General features: G+C 37.9%; 1 protein-coding gene and 1 long non-coding RNA gene across 6 annotated transcripts in view; one reads left to right on the top strand and one right to left on the bottom strand.

Moving 5' to 3' along the window:
• Positions 1-21,067, top strand: part of CFAP91 (cilia and flagella associated protein 91) — a 108,833-nt gene that overhangs the window by 49,583 nt on the left and 38,183 nt on the right. For 4 of the 5 annotated variants that reach the window (XM_041752845.1, XM_041752827.1, XM_041752860.1 and 1 more), the window contains 7 exons: positions 1,120-1,277; positions 3,515-3,697; positions 4,553-4,695; positions 11,992-12,108; positions 13,518-13,589; positions 14,882-15,028; positions 18,504-18,725. In XM_041752845.1, the coding sequence (XP_041608779.1) occupies positions 1,120-1,277; positions 3,515-3,697; positions 4,553-4,695; positions 11,992-12,108; positions 13,518-13,589; positions 14,882-15,028; positions 18,504-18,725 (1,042 nt within the window). The remainder of the gene's footprint in view (positions 1-1,119; positions 1,278-3,514; positions 3,698-4,552; positions 4,696-11,991; positions 12,109-13,517; positions 13,590-14,881; positions 15,029-18,503; positions 18,726-21,067) is intronic. The other variant, XM_041752853.1, reaches the window with a different exon arrangement.
• LOC121489659 overlaps positions 2,278-21,067 on the bottom strand; it is a 34,084-nt gene continuing 15,294 nt past the window's right edge. Inside the window, exon 3 of the long non-coding RNA XR_005987387.1 lies at positions 2,278-3,426. This is a non-coding gene — a long non-coding RNA (uncharacterized LOC121489659). The remainder of the gene's footprint in view (positions 3,427-21,067) is intronic.

The raw sequence follows: 21,067 nt of genomic DNA, 5'->3' as shown, positions 1-21,067 counted from the left end.
TTCATTATTGTTTGTTTCCTGCCTGGCATATGGTGAGGATTTAATAAATATTTGACAGATGAGTGGCTGAATAAATTACTCTATGAATTTTTAAGTAAGCGTAAAATGTTCAAATGTCTATTTTAGGAAGGAAAATCTTGACAGCTGTGTGGAGCAAAATTGGAAGGACAGACTAGATTAGCAACTAGCGTCCAAGTTAGGAGAGGGATGATAAAAAACATGAGCTAGGGACTGGATGCAAGAAGTGTTTTAGAGGAGGAATTGTTAGGGGAGGGAAGAAGATGTAAGAAGGGGTAGATTTCTGGGAGAACAAAATAAGTGAATTTTTTTGAGATTGTCAGGGTAGCCAGAAATTCAAGTAGATAGGAATTCTGGTTCAGAAATACCTGGGCTGGAGGTACAGATTTTGAAGTCATGTGTGCATGGTTGCATAAACATGAGCAAGGCAACTTTAGGAGAACAAGATGAAGGGAAGGGGAAAGGAAACAAAGATTGATTAATGTCTATACGTGCCAGACACTGACATTTTCACGTGTATTTCTTAAAATAGCATGCTGTCTCATTTTCTCTTCACTCGTATTACTTAACTCTCCAGCCAATACCTGTGGACCTGGAACTGTGCACAGACATCTTCTTGTTCATTTAGACCCATCTGCCTAGAGAACCCTTTTATTTACTTGGCATCCTCTTCTTTGCCTTTCAGAACTATGCCCATACATATTCCCTTTTTAAAAAATATTTTATTTATTTATTCATGAGAGACACAAAGAGAGAAAGGCAGAAACGCAGGCAGAGGAAGAGGCCAGGCTCCATGCAGGGAGCCTGATGTGGGACTCGATCCCGGGTCTCCAGGATCACGCCCTGGGCTGAAGGCAGGCACTAAACTGCTGAGCCACCCGGGTGTCCCATACATATTCCTGTTATAGAGAGATCCACTAGGAGTTGCCTCCCCCAAACACCCAATGTATCTGTCACACTTTGATAGAGTGGTCGTTTTAAATACATGAATATGGTACCAGCCCAAAGAGAAGATTCTGTTTATGGCAGGTGTTTCCTCTCTCCCTAGTAGAATAGTCTGAGATAACAAACACTTCTTTATGTTTGGTGATTTACTTAAAGATTACAGGAGATTCGTCTGGAAGTTCTAAAAGAGTTGCTGAAGAAACGTGATGAGAATCAAAATGAAGTGAACATGAAGCACTTGAATGCCCGATGGTCTCAATTGCAGGAAGCGAAGGAGGCAAAGTTGGCGCAGATTCAGCACACACATGTAGTAGGTAATGATGTCATATTAACAATGAAGAGAATGGGAGGGTTGGCTTTGCTTTGAATCTTTGATCAAACCTCATTTAGATAGAATTCTTTTGCATCCTAATGTTATTAAATAAGTAAAAGAGATGAATTACTTCTCAAAAGTAGAAGAGTGGAGGAAAATCCTTCACTAAGAAAACCAAGTAATGATGTTCCAACAGGTGGTCAGGTTATTGACACTATGGGGTAAGTGTGTGTGTGTGCATGTGTACGTGTGAAAGGGGTTGGGCTTCCCATATTCATGGGTTGAAGTCCTGGATAGAGAGCCCTATTTTCTCAACGTTTTTTATTATTGCCCTAAGTGATACATTTAGACATCTTTTCTCCTTACCCCCTCCCATGAAATTTTAATACCGTGGGTATACTGTGTATCTGTTTATGTAGTATATCTGTACACATAAAAAGAGCAGTCAGTGGGTGCTTAAGAATAACTATGAAAAAAATTTTTAAAAAAAGAATAACTATGTAATATTTTTAAATTAAAATTAAAAAGGGCCTGGGTGGCCCCGCAGTTTAGCACCTGCCTTCAGCCCAGGGCATGATCCTGGAGTCCCAGGATCGAGTCCCACATCAGGCTCCCTGCATGGAGCCTGCTTCTCCCTCTGCCTGTGTTTCTGCCTCTCTCTCTCTCTCTCTCTCTCTCTCTCTCTCAATCTCTCTCTCTGTGTCTCTCATGAATAAATAAATAAAATCTTTTAAAAAAAATTAAAAAGAGGGTACCTGCATGGCTCAGATGGTTAAGTGTTGACTCTTGATTTTGGCTCTAGTCATGATCTCGGGTTCGTGAGATCAAGCCCCATGTTGGGCTCCTCACTGGGCATGGAGCCTGCTTAGGATTCTCTCCCTCTGCCCCTTTCTAGGACCCCCTCCCTCTCAAAAAAAAAGTAATAATAAAAATTAAAATTAAATAAAATTAATTTTTAACTTATTAGTATTTAACTTTATAATTTTGGTTGCTTAGTAACTTCTAATGTAATTTACTTATAAAATGATATCAATTATATGTGCAAATTGGCAATTTATATGCATAATAGATTAATCATGATTTTTAAAAATCAAATTTGTTATTTTTCTAGCAAAAGTAAAACAATTATAAAAATTCCTTAGAATTATTTTTAGTTGAAAACAAAAAGAATTATTTTTAGTTGAACTTTTAACGCTTTCTTGATGTGAGAAAATAACTTTTAACTAGCTGCTAGGTATGCACTTAGATATTGTCAGCATTTTTTCTTTTCGGTACCTGATATAACTAATGATGAGTTGACTAACTTTTATAGATAATGAACTGAGGGTTGCTGGAGGGGAGGGGGATGGGGAGATGGGATAACTAGGTGACGGTCAGTAAGGAGGACACTTGATATGATGAGCACTGGGTGTTATATGCAACTGATGAACCACTAAAAAAGATACATAACAAACGTAAACTATATTTTGTTTCAAAACCCGAAGTCCCACACAAAAGCTTGGAGAACCAACATAAATGCCCACGAGGAAGCAGTGGTGCCTGCAGCCACCTCTTAAAATAAGACTTTGCAGTCCCACAGTATGATTTTAATCCCATCCAGAGTGCACAGTGTAGAGCCCTCAGCAGGGATGGCTCTGTGATAGATCTGAGAGAAAAGGAACAGGCGGAGGTAGTAAGCATGACTCCTTAATGAGTAAACTCCCAGTGTGCACAGCTGAGCCTTTTCCCTCCCACTGCCAAACAGTTCTGAAGAGCTCTGAGCTGGGATACATTGTGCTTTATTCTGGTGTGAGCCAAGATGGAAAGAGATTATCGAAGAACCTGTAGTCTTTCCTCCCTTGCAATTATTTTCCTAGGAGAAAATAATTTTCCGAATCTCCACTGACCATGGTTTTTTTGGGTTACTTTGAGTTTCTTTCATTAGCTTGACAAACTGTTACTGAATACCCTTTCTTGCCTCAGAGCTTGGAATGCAGTTATAAAAGATTTCTGTTGCATACCAACTGAGGACACTAATCGACTCAGCTTCTGTCATTCGCACTTGTCTCATGATGATCTGGTCCACACAGATGACAGACCTCTGTTCTTCATGTTACATTCCGGCTGCAGTGAGTGGCCATCGTTGAAATTCATTCCGCTGAATAGCTTCCCTGTGAATAAAAGTAGAACTGGCCTATTATTATGCATTTGTTCAGAACAATATTTTGAAGATAGTCACAGAGGTATGTTTTATTCTAGCAATCAGAAAACTTGTGGGAAAGGGAAGGAATATAGAAGGGAAGTTGGAGAGAAGAAATATCATCAAGGATTATTCTGATTATGCATCACAGGTCTATGGACCTCTGTCTCGTCTTGGTCGTTTCCCTGACAACAATTCAGAGGACTTTGTAGTAAAAAACTACTATCTCAACACCTATGAAGGTAAGCAATTTACATAATTACAAGTCCAGTAGTAGCAGTATTAAAGTACTAGAAATATTAGATTAAAGGCTAAACAACAAATAAAAATATTTTCAAGAAATAGCAATGAACACATTTATTATTATTAATATAAGTTCATAAAAACCAATAAAAACTCCTAAGACCCAAGTAAATGGATCCACTGTATAACAATATATCAGTGTTTAGCTACTAAACATTTAAACGTGTTCAATGTCACTAATAAAGTCACAGAAAAATGAAACCAAAAAAGCTTTTATACAAGCTTTAGAAAGTCAACAAGGAACTTATCATGAAATCGGCCCTTAAAGAAGAAGTGCTAGAAAACTAGTGGGTAAGGAAATGGATAACTAGGGGATAAAATTCATGGTGAGGGCTATACTTCTCATCAAGTCCCAGAGAGGCTTATTTAGATTATTTAAATTTTCATTGACAAGTTGAAGCATACACATGGCCGAGATCATGAGTTGGTGGTCACACAGTTGAACTCTCCAGAGCAGAATATGATAAATCGGTGTACATCCCCGATAGAATGGTGGTCCCATGTACCATATGATCACTAAATTTCTGTTGGTTATTATCATAAAACTCATTCCTTTTTTTAGGGAAATATTTTATTAGAATGCATTTTGCATTTTATGGTCTAAATCACTGAGAACATGAGCTAATTTATGCACAAATTTGCTTTATGTTTTGGGGCCACTTCAATTATGTGAGCTATATATCTGATTAATTCCAAATGAAGCCACTTGGCAAACAGCTACTAAAATTAACAATATGCTTTCAAATGCCAACTGCAGTCACTGAATACTAAAAACATGTACTTCATTCCTGTAGGATTAGTTGAACTTGAGTCAAGTCTCCCAGATTTTGTGACACACCCCCGAATCAGACCTCCGAAGCCAAAAGTCACTACCACGAAAGCTGGTTTTCTCAAGAGGGCAGCAAGGATGGACCATGAGTTGGCAGAGGTTCATAAGGTAGAACAAGATGCTATTAGTAGGACTTTTGCAGCGAGATACCCCATCTCCAAAACTGCAGTGTCCAGTAGTTCTCAACACATCACTCTACATTTTTTCTCCTCTCCAGACTTTCATCTTTTGGAATTTGCCAGTGCTATACTGACCCACTGTTTTTCCCCCTCATTTCAAGCTGTAGGAAAATCTGCTGGAGGCTCTTCTCCAGATTTGCAGGAGTCATGTTACTTCCTAAAAGTAGTTCTGACTTTGGATCTACATAATAAAACCTGACACTGCGTTTAGGGGTAGCAGGTTTCTAGTGTTAGGAATTACTGCTGGTTTTAATAGTCAAAAAGACTTCATTTTCTCTCTTTTAGAATGTTCCCAGGGCATCAGGAAGAAAGGGAATCATGTTCAAGTGCTCTCTAATCTGGCTTAAAGCCCAACCACATGAGAAAGTGCAATGGTTGTCCTCATGAAACGAGTACATGGCATCTATCAGCTGTGCTTCCCTTTTGTTAATTGGACTACAGGCGTACAGACTCTTGAACTTGTGATTTTTGAGCGCTCGTCAGTCTTTAGCATGCATCAGAATCACTTGTTAAAACACATGTTGCTAGGCCCAACCTCCAAAGTTCCTGATTCAGTAGGTCTGGGGTGGGGCTGGGGTATTTGCAGGTGTTACAAGTTTCCAGGTAATGCTGATCTGCAGGAACTACCCTTTGAGACTCACTGGTCCATGTGTTTGTGTGTTCAGTTGGTTTTAGTAATAGAATAATCCACAGAAGCCCATAATCAAAATAAAAATTAGGACTTTGGGGCGCCTGGGAGGTTAAGCATCTGATTCTTGATTTCAGCTCAGGTCATGATCTCAGGGACGTAAGATTAAGTTCTGCTGTGGCTCCATGTGGGTGTGGAGCCTGCTTAAGATTCTCTCCCTCCCCCACCTCACCCCCCTTCCCCAGCCCTGCAAGGTGCACATCCATGCTCTCTAAAAAAAATTTAGGACTTTGACAATAATTCATGTGTATCTGTGTGGTTCTTTCTCACCTCATTTCCCTATCTCCATTTACCCATTCTGAACTGTGTTCATTATTCTCTCACTTTCTGTAAGAGTTTTTTTCAGACACTTTTTATTAGAGTATGGAAGTTCTCTTCTTTCCTCATTTACTGAAACTTTAATCATGGGTTCCTGCTGAATTTTATCATGTTTTATGAATTGAAGTAATTATATATTTTTCTTTTTAAATTTATGGTAATAAGGAACATTTATAGGTTTTTGTTTTGTTTTTTACAAAATTCATCTATTCTTATGCACTGGGAATGAACCTAACTTGGTCAAGTTGTTTTATTTTCAATACAGTGTTGGGTATTAGGGAGGGCACTTATGATGAGCACTGTGTGTTATATGTAAGTGATGAATCACTAATTCCTACTTCTGAAACCAGTATTATACTATTTGTTAACTAGAATTTAAATAAAAATTTGAAAAAGAAAAAAACCAATACATTGTTGGATTTGATTTACTAATACGTTTATCAGAATTTTGATTCCATATTCATGAGTGAAATCATCTTTTTCTTTCTCATTTTGACTATGTATGGCATTGGTGTCAGAGATATCCAGGTCTTCTGAAATGACTGTGGAGTATTCCTTCTTTTCTACTTTTGAAAAGAATTTAAATAGGTTTAAAATGACCTATTTCTTCAGTTTGGTAGAATATTCTTATTAAAATTATGAGACTGATGTTTTCTTCATGAGAAAATTCCAACCACTCCTTCAAATTCCTTACTGCTTACAGAACTATCTGCATTGTTTTGGTAAATTACATTTTCTTTTTTTTAAATTTCTTTTTAATTTTAATTTTAATATTATTATTATTATTTTTTTTTTTTTTTTAAGGAGGGATAGGAGAGGGAGAGGAGGAGGAGAGAGAATCTTAGGCAGGCTCCATGCCCAGTGCAGAGCCCAACTTAGGGGTTCGATCTCATGACTCTGAGATCATGACTTTAGCCAAAACCAAGAGTGGGACACTTATAACCCAACTGAGCCAGCCAGGTATCCTGAAAAATTACATTTTCTTTATAGATTTTGTTGCACCTAGCTTTTCATATTTTTTGACATATGGTTGTTGATAGTATTATTTAAAATCTTTTTAGTGTTTGTTGTACTATAATCATGCCTTTTTTCATTTATAATATTATTTGTGCTTTTACTCTTTTTCTTTATTCATTTTTGCTGGTGGCTTATTAATTTTCTTGGTATTGTTTTTCTAAAGAATGAAATTCTGACTTTGTTGATTTTCTCTACTTCAGTTGCAGTAACTCCCATTCATATATATCTTTCTTCTTTTTGTTTTGTAGTTCTTTTCCTAACTTAGAGTAGACATGTAGTTCATTAATTTTCAGGCACTCATCAGTTTTATAAATAAGTATTGAAGGCTAAGCATTTCCTTCAAAACACTGGCTTTAGTATATTCCATTAGTTTTGATATGGAGTGTTTATCAATACTAGTATCTAATTTTTAAAAATATCTGTTACAGTTTTGAACCTATAAGTATTTAGGTTTTTAAATTTCTAAATTTGCAGGAATTTTCACTCTTTTTGAAATAACTTCTAACTCCTTTGCCCTATGGGCAGGAATCCCTATTCTTTGAAACTTAGGTATGTTTGTCTTGTGAACTAGTATATGAGTTTACATATAAAATAATCTGTTCACCTTCAAATAATATTATCACTTTACATGTAGTATAGGTCCCTTATAGCATATTATTCCCCATTCATTCCTACTGTCTGTTGGCATTGCTGTCATTCATTTCACTGATCCATATGCTATAATCACCCAATACGTTTGTACTCTCGTTGCTTTAACAGTTATATTTTGGATCAATTAAAAATAAGAAAAAAAATAGTTTATTTTACCTTCATTTATTCTTTGTATGCCACTGTTCCTTTCTTTATAGAAATGCAAGTTTCTGACCTATGTCACTTTGCTTCTGCCTGGAGAACTTGTTTTACCATTTATTACGGGGAAGGTCTCCTGGCAATGAACTCTCTTTGTTTTTGTTTGTCTCAGCAAGTCTATATTTCTCCTATATGATTTCTTTTTTAAACATTTTTTTTTAATTTTTATTTATTTATGATAGTCACAGAGAGAGAGAGAGAGGCAGAGACATAGGCAGAGGGAGAAGCAGGCTCCATGCACCGGGAGCCCGACGTGGGATTCGATCCTGGGTCTCCAGGATTGCGCCCTGGGCCAAAGGCAGGCGCTAAACCGCTGCGCCACCCAGGGATCCCTGATTTCTTTTTTAGATATAACTCACATACCATAAAATTCACTCTTTTAAAATATACAGTTCAGTTGTTTTTAGTATACATACTGACAAGATTGTTCAACTATCACCAATTTCTAATTCCAAAATACTCTCTTTATCCCAAAAAGAAACCTTGTACCCATTAGCAGTCACTCACAATTACCTTCTTCCCCCTAGCCCCTGACGACCACTAATCTTTCCTTTTATGGATTTGCCTATTCTGAACATTTCATATAAATGAAATCAAACTATGTATGGCCTTTTGTGTCTGGTTTCTTTAACTTAGCATGATGTTTTCAAAGTTCATCTATGTTGTAGGTAGGTACCTCATTACTTTTAATGACTATATGATATTCCATTGTATGGATGTATCACATTTTGTTTATCTGCTCATCAGTTGATAAAAATTTGAGTTGTTTCTACTTTTTATCTATTATAAATTATGCTGATATGCACATTTGTGTACACATTTTTGTGTGGACATAAGTTCTTCAGTTCTCTTGGCTTTGTACCTAGGAATGGAATTCTTGGGTCACCAGATAAGTGTTTTACTTTGTGAGGAACTACCAGATTGTTTCAAAAGGGGTTTTACATTTCTGCCAGGAATGTATGAGGATTCTGATTTCTCTGTACCTTTTAAAAAATTTTTTGTTTATTTATTCATGATAGATATATATATATAGAGAGAGAGAGGCAGAGACACAGGCAGAAGGAGAAGCAGGCTCCATGCTGAGAGCCCAATGTGAGACTCGATCCCGGGACTCCAGGATCACGTCCCTGGCCAAAGGCAGGTGCTGAACTGCTGAGCCACCCAGGGATTCCCTTCTCTGTACCTTTGCCATCGCTTATTCCTGCCTATCTTTTTTATTTTAGCCATTCTAGTGTGTGTACTGTGATATCTCATTATGGTTTAAATTTGCATTAGTCTAATGATTAATGAGTGTTAGCATCTTTTTCATGTGCCTTTCGATCCTTTGTATATCTTTTTTTTTTAAAGGTTTTATTTATTTATTTGAGAGAGAGTGTGCATTAGCAGAAGGAGAGAAGACACAGGGCTTGATCCTAGGACCCGAGGATCATGACCTGAGCTAAAGGCAAACACTTAACCAACTGAGCCACTCAGGCACCCCAGGGTCATTTGTGTATCTTTTTTGGGGGAAATGTCTATTCAGATCCTTTGCTCATTTTTAATTGGGTTGTCTTTTTGTTTGTTTATTATAGACATTACTTTTAATGTCTATTTATTGTTGAGTTGTAGGAGTTCTTATATATTCCAAGGACTATACCCTTGTCAGATATACAATTCACAGATTATCCTCCCAGTCTGTGGGATGTCTTCTTACTTTTATTTTTTGTCTTTTTATTTTCTTGATAGTATCTTTTGAAACAGGTAAGTTTAAAATTGTGATCTTTTCACTTTTGAATAATGATTTTATTGAGTGTAGAATTCTAGGTTGGTGGGAGTTTTTCCCAACACTTCGAAGATTTCCCATTACTCTCTTTTTGCATGGATGGTTTCTGACTAGAATTCCACTGTAATTTTTAACTTTGTTCTTCAATAGTTAAGGTGTGTTTTCTCTCTGGCGTCTTTCAAACTTCTCTCTTGGTCTTTGGTTTTCTCTAATTTAAATATTATATGCCTGAGGTGTTTTTGTGTGTGTGTGTGTGTATGTGTGTGCACACATGTGCGTGTGTGTCCTGCTTAGTGTTCTCTAAGCTTTTTGGATCTGTGGGTGGTGTTTGTCATTACTTTAGGAAAGTTTCCAGCCATTATTATTTCAAATTTTATTCTGCATTCTCTCTTCTCCATCTGGTATCCCAGTTATACATATTATTCCTTTGATATCATTTCACAGTTCTTGGATATCTTGTTCTACTTCCTTGTTTCTCTTTGCATTTCACTTTGGGAAGTTTTTATTGACATATCTTCAAGTTGCTGGTTTCTTTTCTTTAGTTATGTTGAGTCTACTGATGAGCCCATTGACAGCATTCTTCATTTCTGTTCCAATGTTTTGATTTCTAGCCTTTCCTTTTGATTCTTTGAGTTTCTATCTCTATTTACATTACTTATCCATTCTTGCATGTCATCTACCTTTTCCATTAGAGCCCTTAACATATTAATCATTGTTATTTTAAATTTTCTGTCTGATAATTCCAACATTTATATCATATCTGACTCTGGTTCTGATAGTTACTTCTCTCTTTAGACTGTGTTTTTCTTGCCTTTGGAATGCCTTTTAGTTTTTTTGTTGAAAGCCTGACATCTGTTATAAAGCAATAGGAACTGAGGTAAATAGGCTATAGGTGGGATTTATATTAATCTGGCTAGATGTTGGGCTGTGTTTAATGTTTGTTGTAGCTGATGGTATCAAAGAATTCACATTCTTTTACTGTCCTTGTTTTCATCTGAACTCTTGGCTTTGGTATAAGATGTTTTCCTTCCAGAGATATCTTATAGGCAAATATTATCTGTAGCTATATATATCTCCATATAGAGATATGTATATGTGTATATTTAGAAATATATAAAAATAAATATAAATACCTATAAGCATCTTCAACTTTTTTACACAAATGTTTTTTTTTACACAAATGTTAATACATAATCCACACTGCTCTGTCTGTGCTTTTATTATTTAATATATCTTAGAGATCATCCCATAATTGTGTTACATCATTTTTTGCATGATACATCATAATATAAATGTAACATGTTTAACCAGTCCCAAGTTTTTTGTATCAAAAATAATGCTGTTTGCATATAATTTAGTACATGTATGAACATATCTAAAAGAAAATCCCTAGACATGAATTGCTGGCCCACAATATGCCTGCATTTATAGTTTTGATGGATATTGACAAATTTTCTTACATAAATGCGTACTAATTGCTGAATATGTGAGAGTGCCAGTTTTCCCAGATCCCTACCAACATATTATAAATGATTGGTTTTAAAATGGTTTCATTGTAGTGCTCTTCAGGGCAACACACTCAAGAGATGCTTGACTTCAGAATTATTATTTTTTTAGACTGCTGCTGCTTTCTGTTGAGTCTGTTGTTGTGGTTATTGTAGAACTGTTCTTAGAGCTGTTATGTATTTGGTGTCAGTTTTTATCTTGTAGAAACTCAGAGGGTTCTGTTAAAACCACAATAATTTCATGTGGTTTCAAATTTTACTCAATTTGCATATGTTTATTAGTTTCAAGATTTGGCTTAGTACTTGTTTTTATCTATGTTCTCTGTATTTTCTGTGGGAAAACTAATGTAAAAATTATATGATGAAAAACATGATTCTCAAGTACGATTTTTAAACAACAGAGATCAGGCTTTTTGATACTTTTCAGCCATACGGGGATACTTTTAACTTAAAACAGAAGCAATGAACAAAACCATTATAACAAATTATAATGTCATATATAATTTGGGGGGCTTTTGGTGATCAAAAGTAAAATCAATAAAATGTATGTTGAAATCAAAACACACACATACTCTTTCACAAGGAAACAAGTTCATTTTCAGAAAATGTGAGCTGCAGGCTTTCATAGCCAAAGGAAAGCTCTTTCTTCAGTTGGAGACAATTGCCTTTAATGCTCCTCAGTTAATTCATAACAACAGAACATACCAGATTTCTGTCATTTATGGCAGGGGGAAATTTTTTAATGTTTTAAACAGTTAATTGGCTCTTGTAGAAGAAAAGGAGTCAGGGATTTTGCTTGCACACACACATGACCAAATCTTTTAAAATCTCAATTTTTTTTAAACCTCCAAATCTTTGATTAAAATGGATAAAACCTACGTGCCCTATTTACTGAGTGTTTAGCTGATGTTTAGGAGTATCATACTATTCCATGGGTCATACAAGCACCCAGTTTTGGCCTTATTCAAAAAGTCCTGGCATAGCCATAGTGAAGATTATTTCTGATTGATATTCAGACCTGTGTCTAGATCTAGTAGTGGAAGAAAATACAAAGGTAAGAAGTGATGCTAGTTGGTGTTATTCCAGGCAATATTGGATAAGAAGAATAAAGTTCTTGAACCAAAGAAACTTCTGCGCTTCCTTCAAAGAAAGGCTGTACCTCAACCTCGGCTTCCAACGCCAACCTTGGAAATGAGTTCCAATGTAAGTTTGAAACTTTATTCAAAATGCTAAATTCAGTATTGTTGCCTGTTTATCCTTAGATACTTTGGGTTAAAAACAAACCTAATTTAACAGGATTACCTTCTCAAGATCTGACTTCTATGGCATATATTCTTATGCTTCAAACATCAAACACACAAATAAGCGAAATGACAAGAAAAATAGGCATCAAAAGGTATTCCTCATGTGTGTCAAATAAAAAAAGATCAAATGATGATCAGTTACCATAACCATCTTGCAACGTAGAGAGGTGGCTTCTGGACAGCTGAAGTCAGGGAAGAGTTTAGTGCCAGAGATGTCATGAGGACAGGCTAGCTTCTGAGGTAGGACTGGCTCAAAGAGTTCACCCTGACCAGGGTCACACCTCACCTTCATAGATCTAACCCAGTTTGGCCAAGGTACCAGAGTTAGTCAGGATTTAGGACTGACTCGGACTTGACAGCCACCCTCCCCCTTCAAAACCTTCACCCCCCACCCGACCAAGAAACTCCTAGAGATGACACAATACAAATGTACTGCTCAATGGGAGGATAACTGCCTGGTAGATGGGGATATTCTTAGCAACCCTTCTTCTCAGCCCATTATCTCCCTGTTTAAGGCAATTCTCACAAGAAGCCCGATCATATTAATAAGGTTGTTGTGCTATGTCAGAGGGAAAGGAGTTGACAGATCTCATTAGCGCCTCTGACGGGTCACCTGTGTGACCTGTGTAGCGATACTGCAGTACTCTCACTGACTGGCCAGGATATGCTTCTGGACATCCACCTTTCTAGACTTTGTGCCAATCACTCCCTATGGTTAACACATTGTCTATTAAATGTGTTTATGATGTTGATTTCTGTTGCTTTCTTTTGTATTCAGAGGTACTTTAATAGATTTGCAGACTGTCAAAACCAAAAAAACATAGTCATTTAAGGTGATTTTCGTGGTGGCTAATCTTGTCCATCCTGATTTTACGAGTTTATCTAAATTCTTGTGAGAAGTACCTTACTCTAGACTCTGACATAGACTAGCTGTATTCCTAGTCTACTCTTGATCAAGCATGAAAAAAAAAAATTGCAAAAGAGATATTATAAGCAATACTTGTTGCTTCAAGAAAGATTTTGCTGGAAAGGAATATAGAAAAATGAAAATGGCTTAATTTGTAGGGGTAGAATGAATTTTTTGCTTTTGATTTTTTAATGATGTCTTATAAAAATGATGAATTTTAACAATACAGTAAGTAACGTTTAAAATACTCTATGTTCAATGAGAGTGTAGGCCTTATTTATTTCTCTAAATCTTTTTGGCATCTAGCACAATCTCTTTTGCTTGATCTAAGTCTTCAAAAAACTATTTGATGCTGACCACTGCTGTTCTCAAGCTGCTTGATTCTTACTTTGTTCTTTTAGGAAGAAGAAGATATAGAAATGGCTGTGATCTACCTTCAAAAGTTACTTCGGGGAAGAGTCATTCAGAACATGGTGTGTAGGGTCTATCCACTGGTCCTGTGCTTCTCCTTTGAGAATAGATTTATAGAATGTGTATGTACTGGTTCTTTGGGGTGAATTCCCTCTTGCACCCTGCTGTCTTATGGAGCTATATACTCTTGCATTACCTGCTCATTCCTTTCTACTGTCATAGTTTGCCAAGTGGGCAGCATGGTGTCAAGGAAAGAAAGGACCTGCTTGCTTGCTGTTTGTCACAGTTGTAACCAAGGCAAGGTGAAATTAATATCTTCCTTAGAATTGCTAAATCTAGCAATTTTCTTGCTTGAATTTAGACTTTTTTAAAAAAAAGTTTATTTATGTAAGTAATTTCTATACCCAACATGGGGTTTCAACTCAGGACCGTGAGATCAAGATTTGCGTGCTCTACTAACTGAGCCAGCCAGGTGCTCCTGAATTTTAACTATTAAAGCATCACAAACCAAGTGGATTCCCTAATTTTCCATAAAGTTGTAATTATTTGAGTTTGCATATAGCTAGCAATATTTGAATAATAAACAGATAAGTAATACTAACTACAGTTTCGAACCCCTAATGTAAGCTCACATTGTATATTCTTTACTTTACATCTATCATCTCATTTTTTTTCCTTTTAGTTACCTCATTTTACAGGCAAGTGATGTGAGTCTGAGATTATGTTAACTGCTAGCAAATTTAGCTCTGGTCTTCCTGACTATAGAGCCTTTGCCATGTTATTTGTACAAGCACACTTTAATTTTAAAATGGACTGATATAAAGCACCAGCTAAAAAAATTTTTTTTCCTCTTATAGCTGTAACTTGTAAGAGACTCAGTTATAATTAGTATGTCCAGAGAAGCTGGGTGAGCATCTCGTGTCCAGCATTACTCTACTCTCCTTGAGTATTTCCCCAGGAAAAATGTCACAGCAGATTGTGTATTATAAACTAGGGGCAGATCTCTTGGAAAAAGAAAGCAGGACTATAAAAAATACCATCCTCAGGCTTCTTAGGGAAAGAGCACAGAAAATGAAGGGGAGATTCAAGTTTCTTATATGACACTATAGTAACCATTTTGTCTTTGAGAGACATTTTAAGAAATTGAGTAAACAACTGTTAACAACTCTTTCTCTACCTGAGCAGCTGGAGGTGCAGAAAAGAGGGCTGAGCTTTAAGCTCTGTGGTCCCAGAAGGCAGAACCAAACCCACCACTGTTCACAAGTGCCTCACCAGTCACAGCAGGAGTCCTTGTGCCTCGCACGAGGGATGCTAACCTGCAAGTTTCTTTCTGATTTGATTTGATTTGCTACAGATGTTTGAAGGCAAGGAAAAGCGACTGGAGTTGATCCAGGAGCTACGCACCAGCCATGCACTGCAAGAGGACGACAGGCTGCTGAAGAAAGCCGAGAAGCAAGTGACGCTGGCCTTACAGCGGCAGAGAAACCTGCATGAGCACAAGGTTCTTTCCTTTATTTCTTGTGACTCTGTCTCCTCAGGTTGTTATTACTGCACAACCAGCATCATAAGAACAGTAAATGAAATGACAAAAAAGAAACATCCACCACCCCCATCCCATCACTCTATCAGTTGGCATTTTTAAACAATGCTGCTGCAGTCTAGAATTGGAATGGGGGGGTGGTGCCCTCACTGAACTGAATATGATCTTATTTTATTTAAAAAAAAAAAAGACAAATCCCATATTTTAAAAAGGTTTTTCCTTCCAATTTTCTTAAGTATTTGATGATTCTACTATATTTCAGTGGGGGTTCAGCAGTATGAAAATAAAAGCAAAAAAAAAAAAAACAACAACAAAAAGACAGGAGATTTGTTTTAAAATATCAGCACTTATTTTATGAGTTTTGGAACTACCTAGCCCATGCTGGTTAAACTGCATGTTAAATATGTTAAGATCTCATGGTATTCTGTGGCTCTCATCATGTCATCTGACAACAGCTGGTAATTGCAGCTCTACTCAACAACTGTAAATGCTTTTCCTATTTTCTTCTGGCATTTGTCCATATGTGCAGCTTTTAATGTTGCTGACCAAAGGGTAGACAGGATTTTACTATCTTTCCCACTTAACCTATATATCAATATGAAAAAGAATCAATTTGCCCAGTTTGGTGTTATAAGAAAGCAAACTCACAGTTTATATATATATATATACACACACACACACACACATATATATATATACATATATATATATATATGTATATATATATAAGTTAATATAACCCGCCCTTAGTAACACATGTACTGCTTGGGCCATGTGGGATTGGGCACAAAAGGTAAGCAGCTTGGAAATGAGCACATTAGTCCTTTTACGTGACACTGGGCTTATGGATGGTCTCTGAGTTTGAGGAGCTAGTGTAGGCAAGGGAGGAGGAAAACCAAAGGCTAACAGACCCAACAGAGAGACCAGAGAAATAGGGGAATGTGGACACTAGAGTCTGGAGGTCTGAGAATCCTGGAAATGAGAGAGCCAGGGCCTGTGCTTCTGTTCAGATGGGAGCACCAGGACCCAGAAACTGGGTAGAAAAATGCCCTCCTTGGCCCTTTGAAGTTTCTGATTATAGACATTAGCAGGTGCACGTAAGCCAGTCCAGGCTTTTTAACTCATCTGTCCCAGTTAGTGGGCACATACTTAACTGCTATCATGTCACCCAACAGCTAAAGGAGGAGTTAATGGAAAGAGCAGTCACTTAGCAAAGGACTCTCACCCTACTTACCTTCTGTCTACCTGGATACATCAGTGATATGCAGGAATCTGAGGGAGGGGGCACCTCACATATACCTCCAACTGATCCTCTCCTTTTCTCCTCTTTTTTTTTTTTCCTCTTGTATTTTCTATGGGGAATAGTGCAGAGTTCCCTATTATGTAATATATTGCATGATATGATAGTGCACAGTTCCCTATTATGTAATATATTGTGCATGATATGATAGTGCACAGTTCCCTATTAGGTAATATATTGCATGATATGATCAGAGCAAAATCACCTTCCTAAATATTTTTACTTAATTTTCAAATTAGATTACACTACCTTAGCATTCTCAAATTTCTTGCTGAGGGAGGAGGCTGTACATGAACAAATAGCCATCTTGGGTTTTAAAGGTTGCATCTGCCCCCCTCCCCTCAACTGAAGGAGCTTGTGATCCTGAGACAAGGAGAGGATTCATTTGTGGTCTGTGAGCTGAATGATCAGTTTATAATGTAAGGAGTAGTGAGGCATTCTTCATGTGACCCTTCCTTTCCACCGCCCTCTATCATGTAAGTAAAGCTGAACTTTGTAGTTAGAAAGCATGTATGGGCTGGGAGGTGAGGGAGGAGGAGGAGAAGGGTGTTGGGGCTGATGTCCACACTTGAATGACAGTCTTACCAGTAGCTCCATCACCTTTGAGATCTGTGTTGTTACCTCCCTTCGATACAAACCAGAGAAGAACCCAGTACAGAAGGAGTACAGAACCCAGTACAGACTGGGAGAAGAGCCCTTTCCCCTTATACCTAAGGATAGGAGAAGGAACAGGATGAAGCTGCAAAAGAAGCAATCTTCTTTTTTTTTTTTTTTTTTTTTTAAGATTTTACTTATTCATGAGAGACACAGAGAGGCAGAGACACAGGCAGAGGGTGAAGCAGGCTCCATGCAGGGAGCCCAATGTGGGACTCGATCCCGGGACTCCAGGATCACGCCCTGGGCCAAAGGCAGGTGCTAAACCACTAAGCTACCCAGAAGCAATCTTCTTAAACACTTCTATTCTCCAGGTGTCAAAGCTAGGACAGAAGCGTCCATAAATAGATACTCCAGGCCCCAACTTTACCTCAACGCTTACATAGACCTGTAGGCTTTTTCCTGCTCTGTTTCAAAGATAGTTCTTAATGACTTTGAAGTTATTTAAAAGAATAAAGAGTCCCACAGTTCTCTACTTTGATGATTCAAGAACTTAAAATTCCCCAAACTTGTGTCAAAGAACCAAGCATTAAAAAATTAAAGGGTGGGCAGCCCAGGTGGCTCAGCGGTTTAGCACCGCCTTCAGCCCAGGGTGTGATCCTGGAGATCCGTGATCGAGTCCCACATCAGGCTCCCTGCATGGAGCCTGCTTCTCCCTTGGCCTGTGTCTCTGCCTCTCTCTCACTGTCGCTCATAAATAAATAAATAAAATCTTTAAAAAAAATGAAAAGGTATCCTGAGTGAATTTCTTGGAGACTCCATTTTATTGAGCTCCAAAAAAATCTTTTTAATAAAAACCCCGACATTTCCCTTCCTGTCTGGGAAGATAGAAACACTCTACCTTCTAGATAAAAATGAAAAGAAAAAAAAACAAAACAAAACAATTTGTGTGGATACTAACAGAAATGTTTTGTTAAATCCTCATGATAATTTGAGGAGTCTAACCTGTCAGTGACTAACTGAGCAATCACTTTCTTATGTCTAAGTTTGTATCATAAGTTTTCTTAGTAAGAACTCTTGGGATGGGGCCAGCCTAGTGATAATATTCCTTTTTAAAAATTTTTTATTATTCCTATCTTAATTTATTTTTTTTATTGAAGCTCAATTTGCCAATATATAGTATAACACCCAGTGCTCATCCCACCAAGTGCCCTCCTCAGTGCCTGTCACCCAATTACCCCATTCCCCCCACCCACCTCCCCTTCCACTACCCTTTGTTTGTTTCCAGAGTTAGGAGTATCTCATGTTTTGCCACCCTCTCTAATTTTTCCCACTCATTTTCCCTCCTTTCCCTTATAATCCCTTTCACTACTTTTTATATTTCCTGTATGAGTGAAACTATATGATGATCATCCTAATAACACTGAGTTCATTATGAAAGTGAAGTGGCTGTCAGGAGTTCTGGGTAATCCAGCATCCCTCCTTAGACATCCCCATGCTTAGTAGAATTTGAATCCTTAAAAATGTATTATTATTTTTAAGGTCTCACTGGTTGAAAACCATTTGGCTGGACTGGAGGGAAGGGTGCTGGCAGACATGTTTGACTTTCTGTCCAAAGAGCTGGTGAGACTACAGGAAGAGAGGAGGATCCATGCTTTTGCCATGCTGGCCGAGAGGCAGCGGAGGATGCGAGAAGCTGAAGAGAGTGGTCGACGCCAAGTGGAGCAAAGGCGCCTGCGGGAGGAGGACCAGATATTTAAGGAGGCAAGTGGGGGTGCAGCTGGATGTCTGGAAGCTATTTGTTTGTGAAGAGCTGAATCAAACCCGAGGAAACTCATGATGTGAAATGGCATTTGTCCTTTGTTTTTCATTGTGTCTTACAACTATGTATTGAGTTACTACGATATGCTAGTCACTATGAGGTACTTTGGAGGAGAGAAATGAGACATGGTCCCTTTTCTCCTGGAGCATAAGTTCTATATAGCATGCAAATATGTGTAGAGTTAGAAAATATAGTAAAGTTTGTGGAGGAAACAGATGGGGCCCAGTGACACATTTTTAAACAGATTACTCTGCTTGCTGTGTGGAGAACAGGTTGGAGGGAGGACAGAGTGAGAACAAGGAGATCAGGAAGGAGGCTGTTGAAGTAGTTTAGGCCAATGAGAAATAGGAGAATCAAGGAAGATGTCCAGTTTCTGGCTTAAGCAACTGGGAAGATGATACTGTTTTTTGAGGTGGAAGAGCAGAGTGTGGAATTAGTTTAGGGACAGAGGTGGAATCAGGAATTTGATTTTTATTAGGTTCAAGACATTCTAGTGGAGGTGTCATTTCAGCAGGTGGATAGACAAGATGGAATTTAAAAGAGAGGTTTTGACCAAAGATATAAACTAGCGTACCAGGTTGGTAAGTTAGAATTCTGACCAAGACATCATGGGTGTGAAATTCCAAAGTGAGCAAGATGTAAATTCAGAGGAAGTTCAAGGAACTAGTAAGTTCTCAAAGCATTCATCCTCATCAAGACTATAAAAGTTCAAGTGTGAAAATTGGAGGGGGTTTATGAAGATTTCCTTTAAAAGAACTATGCTGTGACTACCCATTCCCCTCCCCAACACACACCTGCCAAAACACACCCAGAGGTTGGTTTCTTTTCCTATACTCATTGATTATCTTGATATGTATCTTTTCACTTAGAGTGTCTGACCCTCTAGAAATGGAGAGAAGGGGAGCTGGGGAGCTGCCTGCTTTGGAGGTGGGCATAGATGAGGCTGTGTGGGTGGCCACCACACCCAGAATATGTCAAGGCAAAGGCTCTGTGAGAGTTTCCCTTGGACCAGATGTGGGCCACATGGGAAAGAGAGAGAACCAATGGGGATCTTAAAAGATTTCCTGTCCAACAGGCAAGAGGGCTGTCTGAATTTTAAGTGTGGATACTCAGTTTAAAAAAAAAATGTGTCCTTTTAAGATCTTATTTAATCTGAGATTTTTAGGATTTACCTAGTTCTCATGGAATTAGGATTGATTCATGAATAGTATTTGCTCTGTGTGTTTCAAGTGTTTTTAAAACCAAACAGATTGGGCAGCCCCGTTGGCGCAGCGGTTTGGCGCCGCCTGCAGCCTGGGGTATGATCCTGGAGCCCCGGGATCGAGTCCCACATCAGGCTCCCTGCATGGAGCCTGCTTCTCCCTCTGCCTCTCTCTCTCTCTGTCTCTATGAATAAATAAATAAAATCTTAAAAACAAAGATTAAAAAAAAAAAACCAAACAGATTGTTCTCCCTCTACACAGCTTGAGGGGTTTTGAGTTACATATTGTCAACTTCAGCTTTTTAACTGGAGTAGCAGATCATCTACAATTTGTAGCAGCCTATAATCCATATCCTAGCTTCCTACCATCCTAACACATTTTGCTTCAGAAAGAGTTGCTGAGACTTAAAAAGTATTAGTAAACCAAAACTTACTACCACATCTAATATCACTAAGGAAAAACCAGCTGGGATGAGAAGAACCAGCCTAGGGGTGAGAATAAAAAGGAAAGGGACATAGAAACTACTCTGTTCAAAAACACAGGAAGGAAGGAGGAGGTGACAGCTTCAAAAAAGGTACCTTTTAAGTGGGAATGACCCCAGGAAATGTCAGCCATGTCTAGGAAGGGCAAGAAAAGGCTAAGATGAACCTTCTAACCTGATTTAAGGATCATTTATGTGAGTCATGTATCCACCTATGGACCCCAAGTTGAAATACCATCCATCCTTTATTTTTTTATTTTTATTATTTTTTTAAGATTTTATTTATTTATTCATGAGAGACACACAAAGAGAGAGAGAGGCAGAGACACAGGCAGAGGGAGAAGCAGGCTCCATGCAGAGAGCCTGACGTGGGACTCAATCCCAGGTCTCCAGGATCAGGCCCTAGGCTGAAGGCAGTGCTAAACTGCTGAGCCACCAGGCTGCCCCCATCCTTCATTTAAATTTCTAATCTCCCTTCACATGACCCTCTTAAAGATAAATATGCTTGCACATAAATATACCAAAAAACAGAAATGTTTATATTACGTAAATTTCCAGAAAAATAAATATATTGAGAAACGTAAAGTCATTGACGTATATT

The sequence above is a fragment of the Vulpes lagopus genome, chromosome 1 (genome assembly GCF_018345385.1).
Source record: "Vulpes lagopus strain Blue_001 chromosome 1, ASM1834538v1, whole genome shotgun sequence".
NCBI classification, from domain to species: Eukaryota; Metazoa; Chordata; class Mammalia; order Carnivora; family Canidae; genus Vulpes; species Vulpes lagopus.
Note: the sequence above shows the minus strand (reverse complement) of the source record. Positions and strands in the feature narration are given on the sequence as shown.